At 40.6% G+C, this 12,976-nt stretch overlaps 1 protein-coding gene across 6 annotated transcripts in view; it reads right to left on the bottom strand.

The window, feature by feature from the left end:
• The window catches only part of IGFL2 (IGF like family member 2), a 123,082-nt gene that overhangs the window by 29,983 nt on the left and 80,123 nt on the right, over positions 1–12,976 (bottom strand). For 3 of the 6 annotated variants that reach the window (XM_054466273.1, XM_054466268.1, XM_054466274.1), the window contains 3 exons: positions 3,579–3,632; positions 3,166–3,433; positions 2,758–2,977 (listed from right to left, as the gene is read on the bottom strand). The exons of 1 other annotated variant lie outside the window; for it this stretch is intronic. In XM_054466273.1, coding sequence (XP_054322248.1) covers positions 2,959–2,977; positions 3,166–3,433; positions 3,579–3,632 — 341 coding nt within the window. In that variant the 3' untranslated portion in view covers positions 2,758–2,958. Of the gene's footprint in view, positions 1–2,757; positions 2,978–3,165; positions 3,434–3,578; positions 3,633–12,976 lie in introns of those variants that run through there. 2 more of the 6 variants (XM_054466277.1, XM_054466278.1) reach the window with 1 other exon arrangement.

The following is a 12,976-nucleotide window of genomic DNA, read 5'->3' as shown; positions in this document are numbered from 1 at the left end:
CTACCAAAACATGGCCAGACTGTTTCTTTAAGCAGGTCCCTGATCCCATTCCTCCTCACTGGGCAGGACCTCCCAAATGGGGTCTCCAGCCACCTCCTACAGGTGCCTTTGCATTGGCAACAGGCCTATACCATCCTGGGATGAAGCTTCAGGGAGGGACTGCTGCTATTTTTGCTGTTTCACAGTCTTCACTGGTGATACCTCCAGGTACTGGACTACTGAGGCAACTAAGGACTGGAGCAGACCCCCAGAATACCACAGCAGCCCTACAGAAAAGAGGACAGACTGTTACATTGGTGACCATTCCCATGTCTCCTCATCAGGCAGATCCTCCAAGCCTAGGCCTCCAGCCACCCTCTGCCAGAGCTATGAAGCCAGTAGCAACTCAGCAACTCCATGAACAGAGCCTCCAGCGGCATCTGAAAGCCTCTCTGCCACTGCCTCTGCAGTGGAACTGTCCTTGCCACCCTCAGACTAACAAAGGAGCAAAGGCCCTAAGTGCTTTATTCACGCTTCCAACAAGCTGCAGTCAACCCAAGGAGAGGAGATCAATCTGTTTCCCATGGGTCCCATACTCCCTCTCCCACTGCTCGTCACCAGGCAGGGAACCCCTGGCATGGACCCACGGCACAGATGTTCCATCTTGGGCTGACTGCACTGAGTGACTGCTGACCTTCATCTCTCTGGAATGGAGCCCCCAGGAGACAAGTGAACAACCCTTGGCCACAACCACTAATAAGATCCCTTCCTCTGCTGCTTCCAACTTGAGGAAGGAACATAAACACTGAGATCACCCCAGAATTGCAGTGGGCAGCCCAGGAGTCCCAAGTCATAATCACAGCCAGCACTCAAGAGGGAGAGGAACCCACACTTTCAGAGCATTGTGAGAGAACACAGCTGCAACTGTGAGGAAACACAGGGGAGCCACACAACTGACCAATAAGCCTAAGTGCCACCTGCTGGATCACACCCTAAAGCTTCAACATAAATAATACCTTACTAACATATCTGGCCTCTGAAACCAGAGACAAGAAGTCAGCTTCAAATAAAGACCCCACACAAAGCCTCAGCCCAGGGAAAACATCCAGAAAAGAAGTCTATTGACTGTACTTAATCTACACTGTGGTTAAAGAAACACCCACACACAGAGATGAGAAAGAAGCAATGCAAGAACTCCAGTAACTCAAATGGCCAGAGGGTCATATGTCCTCCAAATGACCACACTAGTTCTGCAACAAGAGTTATGAACCACGCTGAACTAGCTGAAATGACAGAAGTAGAATTCAGAATACAGATAGAAACAAAGATCACTGAAATTCAGAAGGAGGGCAAAACCCAATCCAAGGAAAACAAGAGTCACAATAAAGTGATACAAGAACCAAAGGACAAAATAGCTGGTATAAAAAAGAACCTAACAGGTCTGACAGAGCTGAATAACACAATACAAGAACTTCACAATGCAATCACAAGTATTAACAGTAGAATAAACCAAGCTGAGGAAAGAATCTCAGAACTTGAAGACTGGTTCTCTGAAATAAGAGAGTCAGACAAAAATAAAGAAAAAAGAATAAAAACAAATGACCAAACCCCCAGGAAGTATGGGATTATGTAAACAGGCTAAATTTATGAATCATTGGCATCCCTGAAAGGGAGAGGGAGAAAGCAAACAACTTGGAAAACATACTTCAGGATATTGTCCATGAAAACTTTCTCAACCTTGCTAGAGAAGCCAACAGACAAATTCAGGAAATACAGAGAACTCTTGCAAGATTCTACACAAGGAGATCATCCCCAAGACACATAATCATCAGATTTTCCAAGGTTGAAATGAAAGAAAGAATGTTAAAGGCACCTAGAGAGAAAGGGCAGGTCACCTACAAAGAGAACCCCATCAAGCTAACAGCAGACTTCTCAGCACAAGCCAGAAGAGATTGGGGATCTATATTCAACATTCTCAAAGAAAAAGTCTTCAACCAAGAATTTTATATCCAGCCAAACTATGCTTCCTAAGATCCTTTTCAGATAAGCAAATGTTGAGGGAATTCATTACCACCAGGTCTGCCTTACAAGAGATTTTGAAAGGAGCACTAAATATAGAAGGAAAGACCACAATCAGCTAATACAAAAACACACTTAAACACACAGACCAGTGTCACTATAAAGCAACCACACAAACAAGCCAACATAATAACCAGCTAACAGCACAATGACAGGATCAAATCCACATGTACCAATACTAACCTTTAATGTAAACAGGCTAAAGGCCCCACTTAAAAGACACAGACTAGTAAGCTGGATAAAAAAGCAACACCCAATGGTATGCTGTCTTCAAGAAGCCCATCTCACACTTAATGACACTCATAGGCTCAAAATAAAGGAATGGAGGAAAATCTACCAAGCAAATGGAAAACAGAAAAAAGCAGGATTTGCAATCCTAATTTCAGACAAAGACATTAAACCAACAAAGATAAAAAAAGAAGGGCATTACATAATGGTAAAGGGTTCAATTCAACAAGAAGACCTAATTATCCTAAATATATTTGCACCCAACAGAGAAGCACATAGATTAATACAGGAAAGACCTTCAAAGAGACTTAGACTCCCACACAGTAATAGTGTACTTAAAAACTCTCCAGCCTTTCGTTTCAGCAGAGCTGACTTCAATCTCTTTCCTCCATTGCAATAGTCTTGAACAGTCTTCCTTGCCTATTTAAATCCAAAAAAAAAAGAAAGGAGACGACATTGGATACAGGTGTATACAGTGGAAAAAACACTTTATTAATTTCTTGATAATCTACTGTCATTCTCCATGTCCCATCAGTCTCCCACATGGGCCATACAATGGCTTGGAGCTGCACCATTTTGTAAATTCCTCAGGCTTCTTTACTGTTACACATGTTACCCTAGCCTGTGTTTCTGAGATGCCTTAGTGAAAGTTGATTTTCTTTCTATGTCTTCTCAGGGAAAACGTCTTCTGCTGCAGAGAAAAAGAAACCAAGAAATTACAAATAACAGACAAGGAGATAACTGAAAATATTTGAGAAACTGCTAGAGATTAGACTACAGGGCCAGGGCTCTTCAAAAGGAGTGATGAAGACATCTAGACTCCCCTCCTCATTTCTACCTCCTTTCCCCCGACCCCCTGGCCAGGGACAGGGTCCCTACCTTTCACATTTACTGGAGATGGGAGATGAGTGGCACTGGGAATTCACACCCTGAACCTTCAGCTTCACAACAAAATGGCTTGTGAGGCCAAAAGACTCAGGACAGCAGAGCTCAAAGCAGGGCCAGAAGGTGCAGTGGAGACCACATTGGCGGGTCTCGCTCAGGGACACGATGGCGTCATCGTAACAGCACTGCTCCAAGGGGTTGTAGATCTTGTCTCCACACCTGGGTGCCAGCTGGCACAGCCATGGTTCTGAGCCAGCGGGAGCTGGACAGATGGACAGACATTGCTGGTGTGAGCCCAAGGATAACCAGGCACTACATCCCCCAATCAGGAGCCCTCTGTGAACCCCCATGCCCACTTTCCAAAGTCAGCCTCCTTCCTCTTCACTCTTGCCCATCCTTGTACTCACCGATGACTTTCCTTGGACACAAGAGGAGGAGAAAGACTGACACATAAGCAGGAGCTGGGAGAGAAAGAAAGGTTAAGGATGGGACTGGAAGTGTGGCCACTAGGTTGATCTCAGGGAGGACAGGCCAGGGTGGGGAAGGCTTAGTTCCAGATTAGCTCTAAAGGCTTGGATTTTGAACTATCTTTGCATAGGATCTAACTGACACAGTTAAGAGTCCAGACAGCAGGGCCAGAGAAGCATGGACCCTTCTAGGAAAGAGAATGCAGGGAAAACTCTTGGAATATCTTCGTTTATGATTCTAAGAATATGGTGAAGTTTACCAGTTGGAAAAAGGAGGGAACAGCTGTTAAAGATTAACCATGGTTAAGATTAAGGTGATAAGGAAGGAGGAAGGAAGCTGAGTAAGATTGGCAAGTGGAGAACTGGGGTGCAGGATTGTTTCGGAGATAGGATTGGGCTTGAGTAGGTCTTTTTTTCCTTGTTTGCTTTTTGTTTTTTGACACAGGGTCTTACTCTGTCACCCAGGCTGGAGTGCAGTGGTGCCATCTTGACTCACTGCAGCCTCGAACTCCAGGGCTCAAACGATCCTCTCACTTCAGCTTCCTGAGTAGGTGAGACTACAGACCTGCCACCATGCCCAGGTAATTTTCTATTTTCTGTAGAGATGGAAAGTAGGTCTAAAAGTTGGGGCTCTCCTCATTTGTTTTGGAGTTTCTGACACCATGACTGTGGGTGAAGGTTGAGAGATAAAGCAAATGGAAAAAAATGATGGAATATGAAGGTTTTTTTGTGGATGCAATCACCTGACTAACATAGTGATCCAAGTTCAAATATTCCATGATTGAAAGCATGTACAGGCAGGTGAAAGCATGTACAGGCAGCTTTTGAAAGCATGTACAGGCAGGTGACAATGAGGTTATGTAAGCAAAATAAGAGGAAAGGTGTTCGCTTTTGTCTTCTGTACTTGCAAATGAAAAATGTTCCCCTTATACTATAACCTTTTTCCTCTCCTGGGCTACTCCATATCAGAGAGTGAATGCAGCTGAATCCTACTCCATGTTGTGGCTTGAGGAAGCTGATGGCCTCCAGTACCACCGGCCATTACCAATTAACATGCAACTAGAGAAGGTGGCTCTTCCCATCTATTTTAATCCCCCTTCTACTAAACACCTTCTAATTCTATATTTCCCAGGCACTGTATCTTTAGAAGTTTCAAAAGATGATGCCCCAAACCACTTTGTTTACTCCCTGGAGAACTATTTGGAGTCATATCCACAGTTTTCACGTGATCTAGCAGAAGTGCACAGGCACCATAAACTCCAAAAGAGAACCAGAGAAGAGTGACAGCTGCGATTTTTTCATGGAGTTGTTGTGAGGATCCAAAGGGCATGTGGTTCTAGAGTGCAGACTGTAATAATAGTAATAATAGTAAGTGGCAGATGATATGTGATACAGCACCTGAGAGTGCAGCCCAGATAAACAAAATCACAAGATAAACCGATGCTTATGAGGAAGGTAGCAGATCTGGCAGGACCCGGGCAGTAAGGAAGCCAGCCCTCAGTGATGACGACTGATCTGACACTCCATCCCCCACGTGCTGCCACAACTTGTGGGGGAGCCCTTACTCCTAATCATCCTGACCGCATCAGTAACCTTAGGGAGGGCTCTTCTCTCCCAAGCTCCACTCTTAGCCTCCCATGCACGTTGAAGGGTATTGGCCTCCTTTACAGAGCCTGAGAAGATCAAGAATCTGGATATTCTTGATGAGCCTCACCTGCCAGCTTGGTTATTCAAGAAAAGTTGTACATGAAATTAACAAGAAAAGGTACAAGTGTCAAAACTGTTTTAGCTATTCTAGTTCCTCTACCTTTCCATATAAATATAGAATCTTGTCTATACCCACCCGCCCCCCAAAAAAGAAAATCTTGCTGGGATTTTGATAGAAATTGCAATCAGGCCGGGCGCGGTGGCTCACACCTGTAATCCCAGCACTTTGGGAGGCCAAGGTGGGTGGATCACGAGGTCAGGAGATCAAGACCGTCCTGGCTAACAGGGTGAAACCCCACCTCTACTAAAAATACAAAAAAATTAGCCAGGCATGGTGGTGCGCACCTGTAATCCCAGCTACTAGGGGGCCTGAGGCAGGAGAATCACTTGAACCCGGGAGGCGGAGGTTTGCAGTGAGCCAAGATCGCACCACTACACTCCTGCCTAGGTGACAGAGCGACACTCTGTCTCAAAATAAAATAAAATATAAATTGCAATCAATTTGGGGGGAACTAACATCTTTACTAGTTGAGTTTTACAATCCATGAAAATTGCATGTCTCTCCATTTATTTCTTTCAGGAGCATTTTGTAATTTCCAGCATATAAGTCCTGTACATGTTTTGTTAGATTTACACCTAACTTTTTCATTTTTGAACAATTGCACGTGCTATTTTGTTATTAATTTCAATATCCACATGTTCATTATTGGTATAAATAAACACAATTGATTTTTTTCTATGTTGATCTTGCATGCTGAAACCTTGCTAAACTCACTTATTAGTTATAGGAGTACATTTTTAGATTCCTTGGGACTGTTTACATAGACAGTTGTGTGGCCTACAAATAGGAGCAGTTTTATTGCTTCCTTTCCAATCTGTATAAATTGTAATTCTTTTTTTCCTTGACTTATTGCCGTGGTTAGAATGTCCAGCAATACACTGAATAAGAATGGTGAAAGCAGACTTCCTCTCCTTTGCTCAATCTTAGGTGGAAAGCATTCACTTTTTCATCATTACTTATTATATTAGTTGTAGGGTTTTTTGTAGATGGACTTTATCGAGTTGAGGAAATGCCCCCTATTCCTGTTTTTCTAGGAGTTTTTAAAATCATGAATGGGTGTTAAATTTTATCAGATGCTTTTTCAGCATCAATTGATGTGATCATGTCATTTTTCTTCTTTAGCATGTTAATATGGTGGATTACACTGAGAGTGATTTTTGAAATATTCTGCCAGGCTTATATTCTGGAATAAGCCCTACATAGTCATGATGTGTATTTTCTTATATTGCTGAATTTAATTTACAAATATTTTGTCAAGGATTTTTGCATGAAGGATATTGGTCTATAGTTTCATTGTTTTGTTGTTGTCATTGTTCTTGTTTGTCTGTCTTTTTATGATTTTAGTAGCAAAATAACTCTGATTTTATGAATTGAATTCCCTCCTATTCTATTCTCTGGATGAGATTGTGCAGAATTGGTGTCAATTTCTTTTTAAACATTTGGTAGATTCTCAAGTGCAACCATCTGGGCTTGGAGATTTCCTTTTTAGGAGATATTTTAAATTCTGAATTCTATTTCCTTAATAGTTATAAGGCTACTAAAATGATGTATTTCATATTGGGTGTGTTGTGATCATTTGTGCTTTTAAATGGGTGGTCCGTTTCATCTAAGTTGTCAAATTGTGTAGAGTTATTCCTAGTTTTCCACTATTATTCTTTTAGTGCCTGCAAAACCTATAGTGGTATCTCCTGTCTCATTCCTGATACTGACAATTTGTGTCTTCTCTTTGAATTTTTGAGAGTTTTGCTAAAACTATAAAAAGATTATTGATCTTTTCAAAGAATTAACTCTTTATTTCATTGATTTTCTAGACTGTTTTTCTGTTTTCAATTTTATCGACTCCTGCTCTCTTTATTATTTCCTTCCTTCTTCTTGCTTTGCATTTATTTTGCTCTTTCATTTTTTCCTAGCTTCTTGATGTGGGAGCTTAGATTATTGATTTTTCCTTTTTTCTAATACAACTATTTAGCACAATAAGTTTCACACTTAGCACTGCTTTATATATGTTCCACAAATTTTGATATATTGTATTTTCATTTCATTAAGTTAAATATAGTTTTAAAAATCTTTGAGACTCATCTTTAAACCATGAGTTATTTAGAGTTGTGTTGCTTAGCTTCCAAGTGCTTGGAGATCTTTCTGTAGTCATTAGCTTGATCAAATTATGGTCAGACAACTTACTCTGTTAAACTTCAATACTTTAGAACTTGTTGAGGTTTGTTTTATGGCTCTAGATAGAAGCCAATTCTCCATCACCATTTACAATCATATCAAAAATAACAAATACCTAGAATTAAATCCAAAGAAAGGTGAGAAACCTCTGCAAAACTCTGCTGAAAGATACTAAAGAACACCTAAGTAAATGGGAAACATACCATGTTTATGCTTTGGAAGACTCAATATAACAAAGACGTCAGTGTTCCCCAAATTGGTCGATAAATTCAATGCAAACTCAATAAATATTACAGCAAGGTTTTGTATAAGTTAACAAAGTGATTCTAAAATTTATCAGAAAGTGATGGTTGGGCACGGTGGCTCATACCTGTAATCCTAGCACTTTGGGAGGCTGAGGCAAGAGGATTGCTTGATCCCAGGAGTTCAAGACCAGCCTAGGCAACACAGTGACACCCTGACTCTATACATATTTTTTTTTAAAAATTACCAGAAAATGAAAATGACAAGATAGCCAATACAATATTGAAGAAACTAAACAAAGTTATATGACTTACCCTAACAGATCAGGAAGTTTCATAAAACTATAATAATTTAGAGCGTGGTATTGCAAAAGATAAATAATTTTATCAATGGAATGAAACAGAGTTCAGATACAGATCCACACACAGACAATCAGTGATTTATGACAAATGTACCACTACAACTCATCAGGCAAAGATTAGTCCTTTTAACAGATATCTATATTGGGGGGGAATGTATCTTGACCCTTATCTCACACCAAATGTGAAAATTAATTTGAAATGGATCATAGACTTAAATGCAAAATATTTCAAACTACAAAGCAGGACTTCCAGAAGTCAGTGTGAAGAGCATGGGCGCCTTCCTCCCAGCAAAACAACCATTTAACTGATGAAAATTATTTTTTTAATAAAAACAACTAGTTAAGTCTCAGGAAACTGTCCTAAGGGCATACAGCAAATAAAGAAATGTTTATTCAAGAAATTCCACTCAATCTGTATAGAGCAGCGAGAGTCTGAGGGCATTTAAGCCACAAATTATCCCTATTCCCCACATCCCCAGCCAACTCTGTGTAATTGAAGCTCTATGCTGGGTAGTCATGGACAAGAAAATGGGACTCTACCTCTCCCCAGCTCCCAGCCTAGGGCTACAGTTTCAGTCCAGAAAAGGCAGTACACCAGCATCTTTTATCATGCTGTCTCCTTGCTGTGGATGTGCTATATTAGTTAGAAATTGTGGCTTACAGCACCAGGGCTCCTTCTCCCATCCAGCCCCTCCTCCTAGCATGGAAGTTCCACGCCAAGTTTAGCAGGTGAAGCACACTGGGCTTCACTGATTCTGTCTGAGTTCACTCATGGGGCAGAGGTTCCACACAAGAAAGGGCAAACCGAGAAGACTAGCAGCTACCACCCCCTCCCAGTGTTCTAGCTGTAGAGGAAAGACATCGCCGCAGGAGAAGCTGGCTGCTGTCCCTGACACCAGCTCCAGTCCAGTGGCTCAGCGGTTCTGCCCCAGGGAGAGGGAGGCCATCAGAACAGAGAGCTCCACAAGTCTCCCTAAAACTGGCTTTTCTTGAAAAGAGTGTGGAGAAGTTCATGCCTAAGGACACTGTACAAAAAAATTGGAAATGTTGGTGCTAAAAAACCAAGAAGAGGGTGGTAATTCCATGACAGTAGTAACAAGAAACAAAAAGACCAGCCGGGTGCAATGGCTCACGCCTGTAATCCCAACACTTTGGGAGGCTGAGGCGGGCAGATGACGAGGTCAGGAGATCCAGACCATCCTGGCAAGCACGGTGAAACCCCGTCTCTACTAAAAAAAAAAATACAAAAAAATTAGCCGGGCTAATAAATATAATTTTTATATATTTATATATATATTATATATATATTTATATTTAGTATATAAATATACTAAGTTTCGAATTAGAATGACTCTCCTCCACTCAGAGGTGCCTGTAGTTCCAGCTACTTGGGAGGCTGAGGCAGGGGAATGGCGTGAACCCAGGAGGCAGAGCTTGCAGTGAGCTGAGATCACGCCACTGCACTCCAGCCTGGGCAACAGAGCGAGACTCCATCAAAAAAAAAAACCAGGCAGAAGCTTAACAGAGAAAATCAGAAAGAGAGATAACTAAGAAGGGCCCTCCTCCTGGGGTCAGCGACAGCCTCAAACCCTGGCAACACTTTGTCTTGGCAAAAGGGTTAGACATTACACAGGCCTATTAAAAAGAATAGAGTAATCAATTAACAATTAGAGGAGTCTAACAGATGCAAGTGATACCAACAGAGGCAGATGAGCCAGAAGCTTAACAGAAACATCAGGAAAAAATAGTAAAAAAAGAATGAGTTGCTGTCCTTTGCAGGGACATGGATGAAGCTGGAAACCATCATCCTCAGCAAACTAACACAGGAACAGAAAACCAAACACCACATGTTCTCACTCAGAAGTGAGAGTTGAACTGTGAGAACACATGGACACAGGGAGGGGAACATCACACCCAGGGGCCTGTCACGGGCTGGGGGGAAAAGGGAAGCAGCACATTAGGACAAATACCTAATGCATGCAGGGCTTAAAACCTAGATGACGGATTGATAGGTGAAGCAAACCACCATGGCACATGTAACAAACTTGCATGTTCAGCACATGTATCCCAGAACTTAAAGTAAAAAAAAAAAAATATATATATATATATATATACATATATAATTTGTAATAAAAAGGCAAAAGCTACCCCAAAAAAAGAACCCAGCTAAAACCATAATTATCTGGAGTAGTTAGCGATCCAGCACTCATGCCCAAGGCTGCACCCTCTGGAGAGCACTAATAAAATAGAATTGTGTAATTATATAAGCAATTATATAACTTGTAACTACTTATTAAAACAGTATAATTGCTTATTTCTTATCCTTTCTTCTCTTAACTGGTCTTAAAAGTAATGGCATAAAACAATATGTACATAATTGTATTGCTGGGAAAAATAAAGAATCTGATTTTAAAATGGGCAAAAGATCTGAATACCTAGTTCTCAAAAGAAGACATACAAACACTCAAGTATATGAAAAAAGTATATGAAAAAATGTTCAACATTACTTATATTAGGGAAATGCAAATCAAAACCACAATAAGATACCTCATCTCAGTTAAAATGGCTTTTATCAAAAAGACAAGAAATAACATGCTGGCAAAGATACAGAGAAAGGGGAATACCCATACACGGGAAATGCCCATCCAGACCCAGATGGTGAATTTTACAAAACAATTAAAGAAGGCTTAATACCAATCATTCACAAACTTTTCAAAAAAAACCACACAACTTTCCAATCTATTCTGAGGCCTGTATTACCCTGATACCAAAACCAGACAAAGACATCACAAGGAAAAAAAACTACAGACCGACGTCTCTTATGAATATAAGTTCAAAAATCCTCAACAAAATACAGCAAACCAAATCCAGCAGCATATATAAACAACGATACGCCATGACCAAGTGGATTTATCTCAGGGATGCAAAGTTGGTTCAACATATGAAAATCAATTAATATAATACACCATCTTACTAGACTATAGGAGGGAGACACATAATTCTCTCAAATGATACTGAAAGAGCATTTGACAAAATCTACACTCTTTCATGATAAAATACAAAGAACAAACTGGGAATAGAAGAGTTTCCTCAACCTGTTAAAGAGCATCTACAATAAACTCATAGCTAACATCATACTTAATTGTGAACGATTGAATACTCTCCCCCTAATATCAGGGACAAGACAAGTATATCCACTCTTACCACTCTATTCAACATAGAATTGGCAGTTCAAGCCATGAAAGTTAGGCAAGAAGATAAAATGAATTCAGACTGAGAAAGATAAAGTAAAATGATTTCTATTTGCAAATGACATGATTTTGTATGTTAAAAATCCTAAGGACCAGGCACAGTGGCTCACTCCTGTAATCCCAGCATTTTGGGAGACCAAGTGGGGAGGATCACTTGAGGTCAGAAGTTTGAAACCAGCTTGGTCAACATAGCGAGACCCCATCTGTATAAAAATAAAAACATAAAGAAATTAGCCAGGGATGGTGGCACATGCCTGTAGTTCTAGCTGCTCAGGAAGCTGAGGCAGGAGGATTACTTGATCCCAGGAGTTCGAAGCTGCACTGAGCTATGATCACACCACTGCATGCCACCCTGCGTGATAGAGTGAGATTCTGTCTCAAAAAAGAAAAAGAAAAAAAGAAACCTAAGGAAGCTACTATGACCTAAAGACTAATAGAAAAATTCAACAGGATTGTAAGATAAAAGAGATCAACATATAAAAAGCAATTGTATACACTAGTAAAAAACCATCTAAATATGAAATTAAGAATATAATTCCACCTACCAAAGAGAATAAAATACTTATGAATAAATTGAACAGAAGAGGTGCAAGATTTGTGCACTAAAAACAACAAAACGTTGAAAAGAATTAAGAATATGTAAATAAATGGAAATACATCCATGTTTCCATGTTCGCAAATTGGAAGACTTAATATTGTTCAGGTGCCAAAAATCCCAAATTGATCTATAGAATCAATGCAATCCATATCAAAGAACTTTTGTGAGATGAAGTGTCACTCTGTCACCCAGGCTGGAGTGCAGTGGCGCGATCATGACTCACTGCAACCTCCGCCTCACAGGCTTAAGTGATCCTCCCAACTCAGCCTCCCAAGTAGTTGGGACTACGGACGCACACCACCATGCCTGGCTAATTTTTTGTATTTTTTGGTAGAGATGGGGTCTCACCATATGGCCCAGGCTGGTCTCTTAACGCCTGAGATCAAGCCATCCACCTGCCTTGGCCTCCAAAAGTGCTGGGATTACAGGCGTGAGCCACAGCACCCAGCCTTCTCTGAAGAAATTAATCAGTTGATACTAAAACTCATATTGAAACATAAAGGACCGAGAATAACTAAAACGATCTTGAAAAAGAACAAAATTGTAGAATTGGTATTTCATGATTTCAAAGCTTACTACCACAAAGCTATAGTGACAGTGTAGGAGCTGACATACAGGATAGACATACAGATCAATGAATAAAACTAACAGTCAGAAAATAAACCCTTAGATTTGCTGAAATCAAATTTCAACAAAAGTGCTAGGACTATGAAGTAAGGGAACAAATGATTTTTCAACAAATGGTACTGGGAAAACTGTATATTCATACACAAAAGAGTGGGCAGAAAGAGGATCTCCTCCTCATACCATACACAAGGATTAACTCAAAATGTATCACAGACCTAAATACAAGAGCGAAACATATAAAACTCTTAGCAGAAATGTAAAATAAGCAACCCACAGAGAGACAAATACCACACCATCTCACTTGTATGTAGAATCTAG

This window comes from Pongo pygmaeus, chromosome 20 (assembly GCF_028885625.2).
Source record: "Pongo pygmaeus isolate AG05252 chromosome 20, NHGRI_mPonPyg2-v2.0_pri, whole genome shotgun sequence".
Lineage (NCBI taxonomy): Eukaryota > Metazoa > Chordata > Mammalia > Primates > Hominidae > Pongo > Pongo pygmaeus.
The sequence above is the reverse complement of the archived record's forward strand: the minus strand, read 5'-3'. Positions and strand labels throughout refer to the sequence as shown.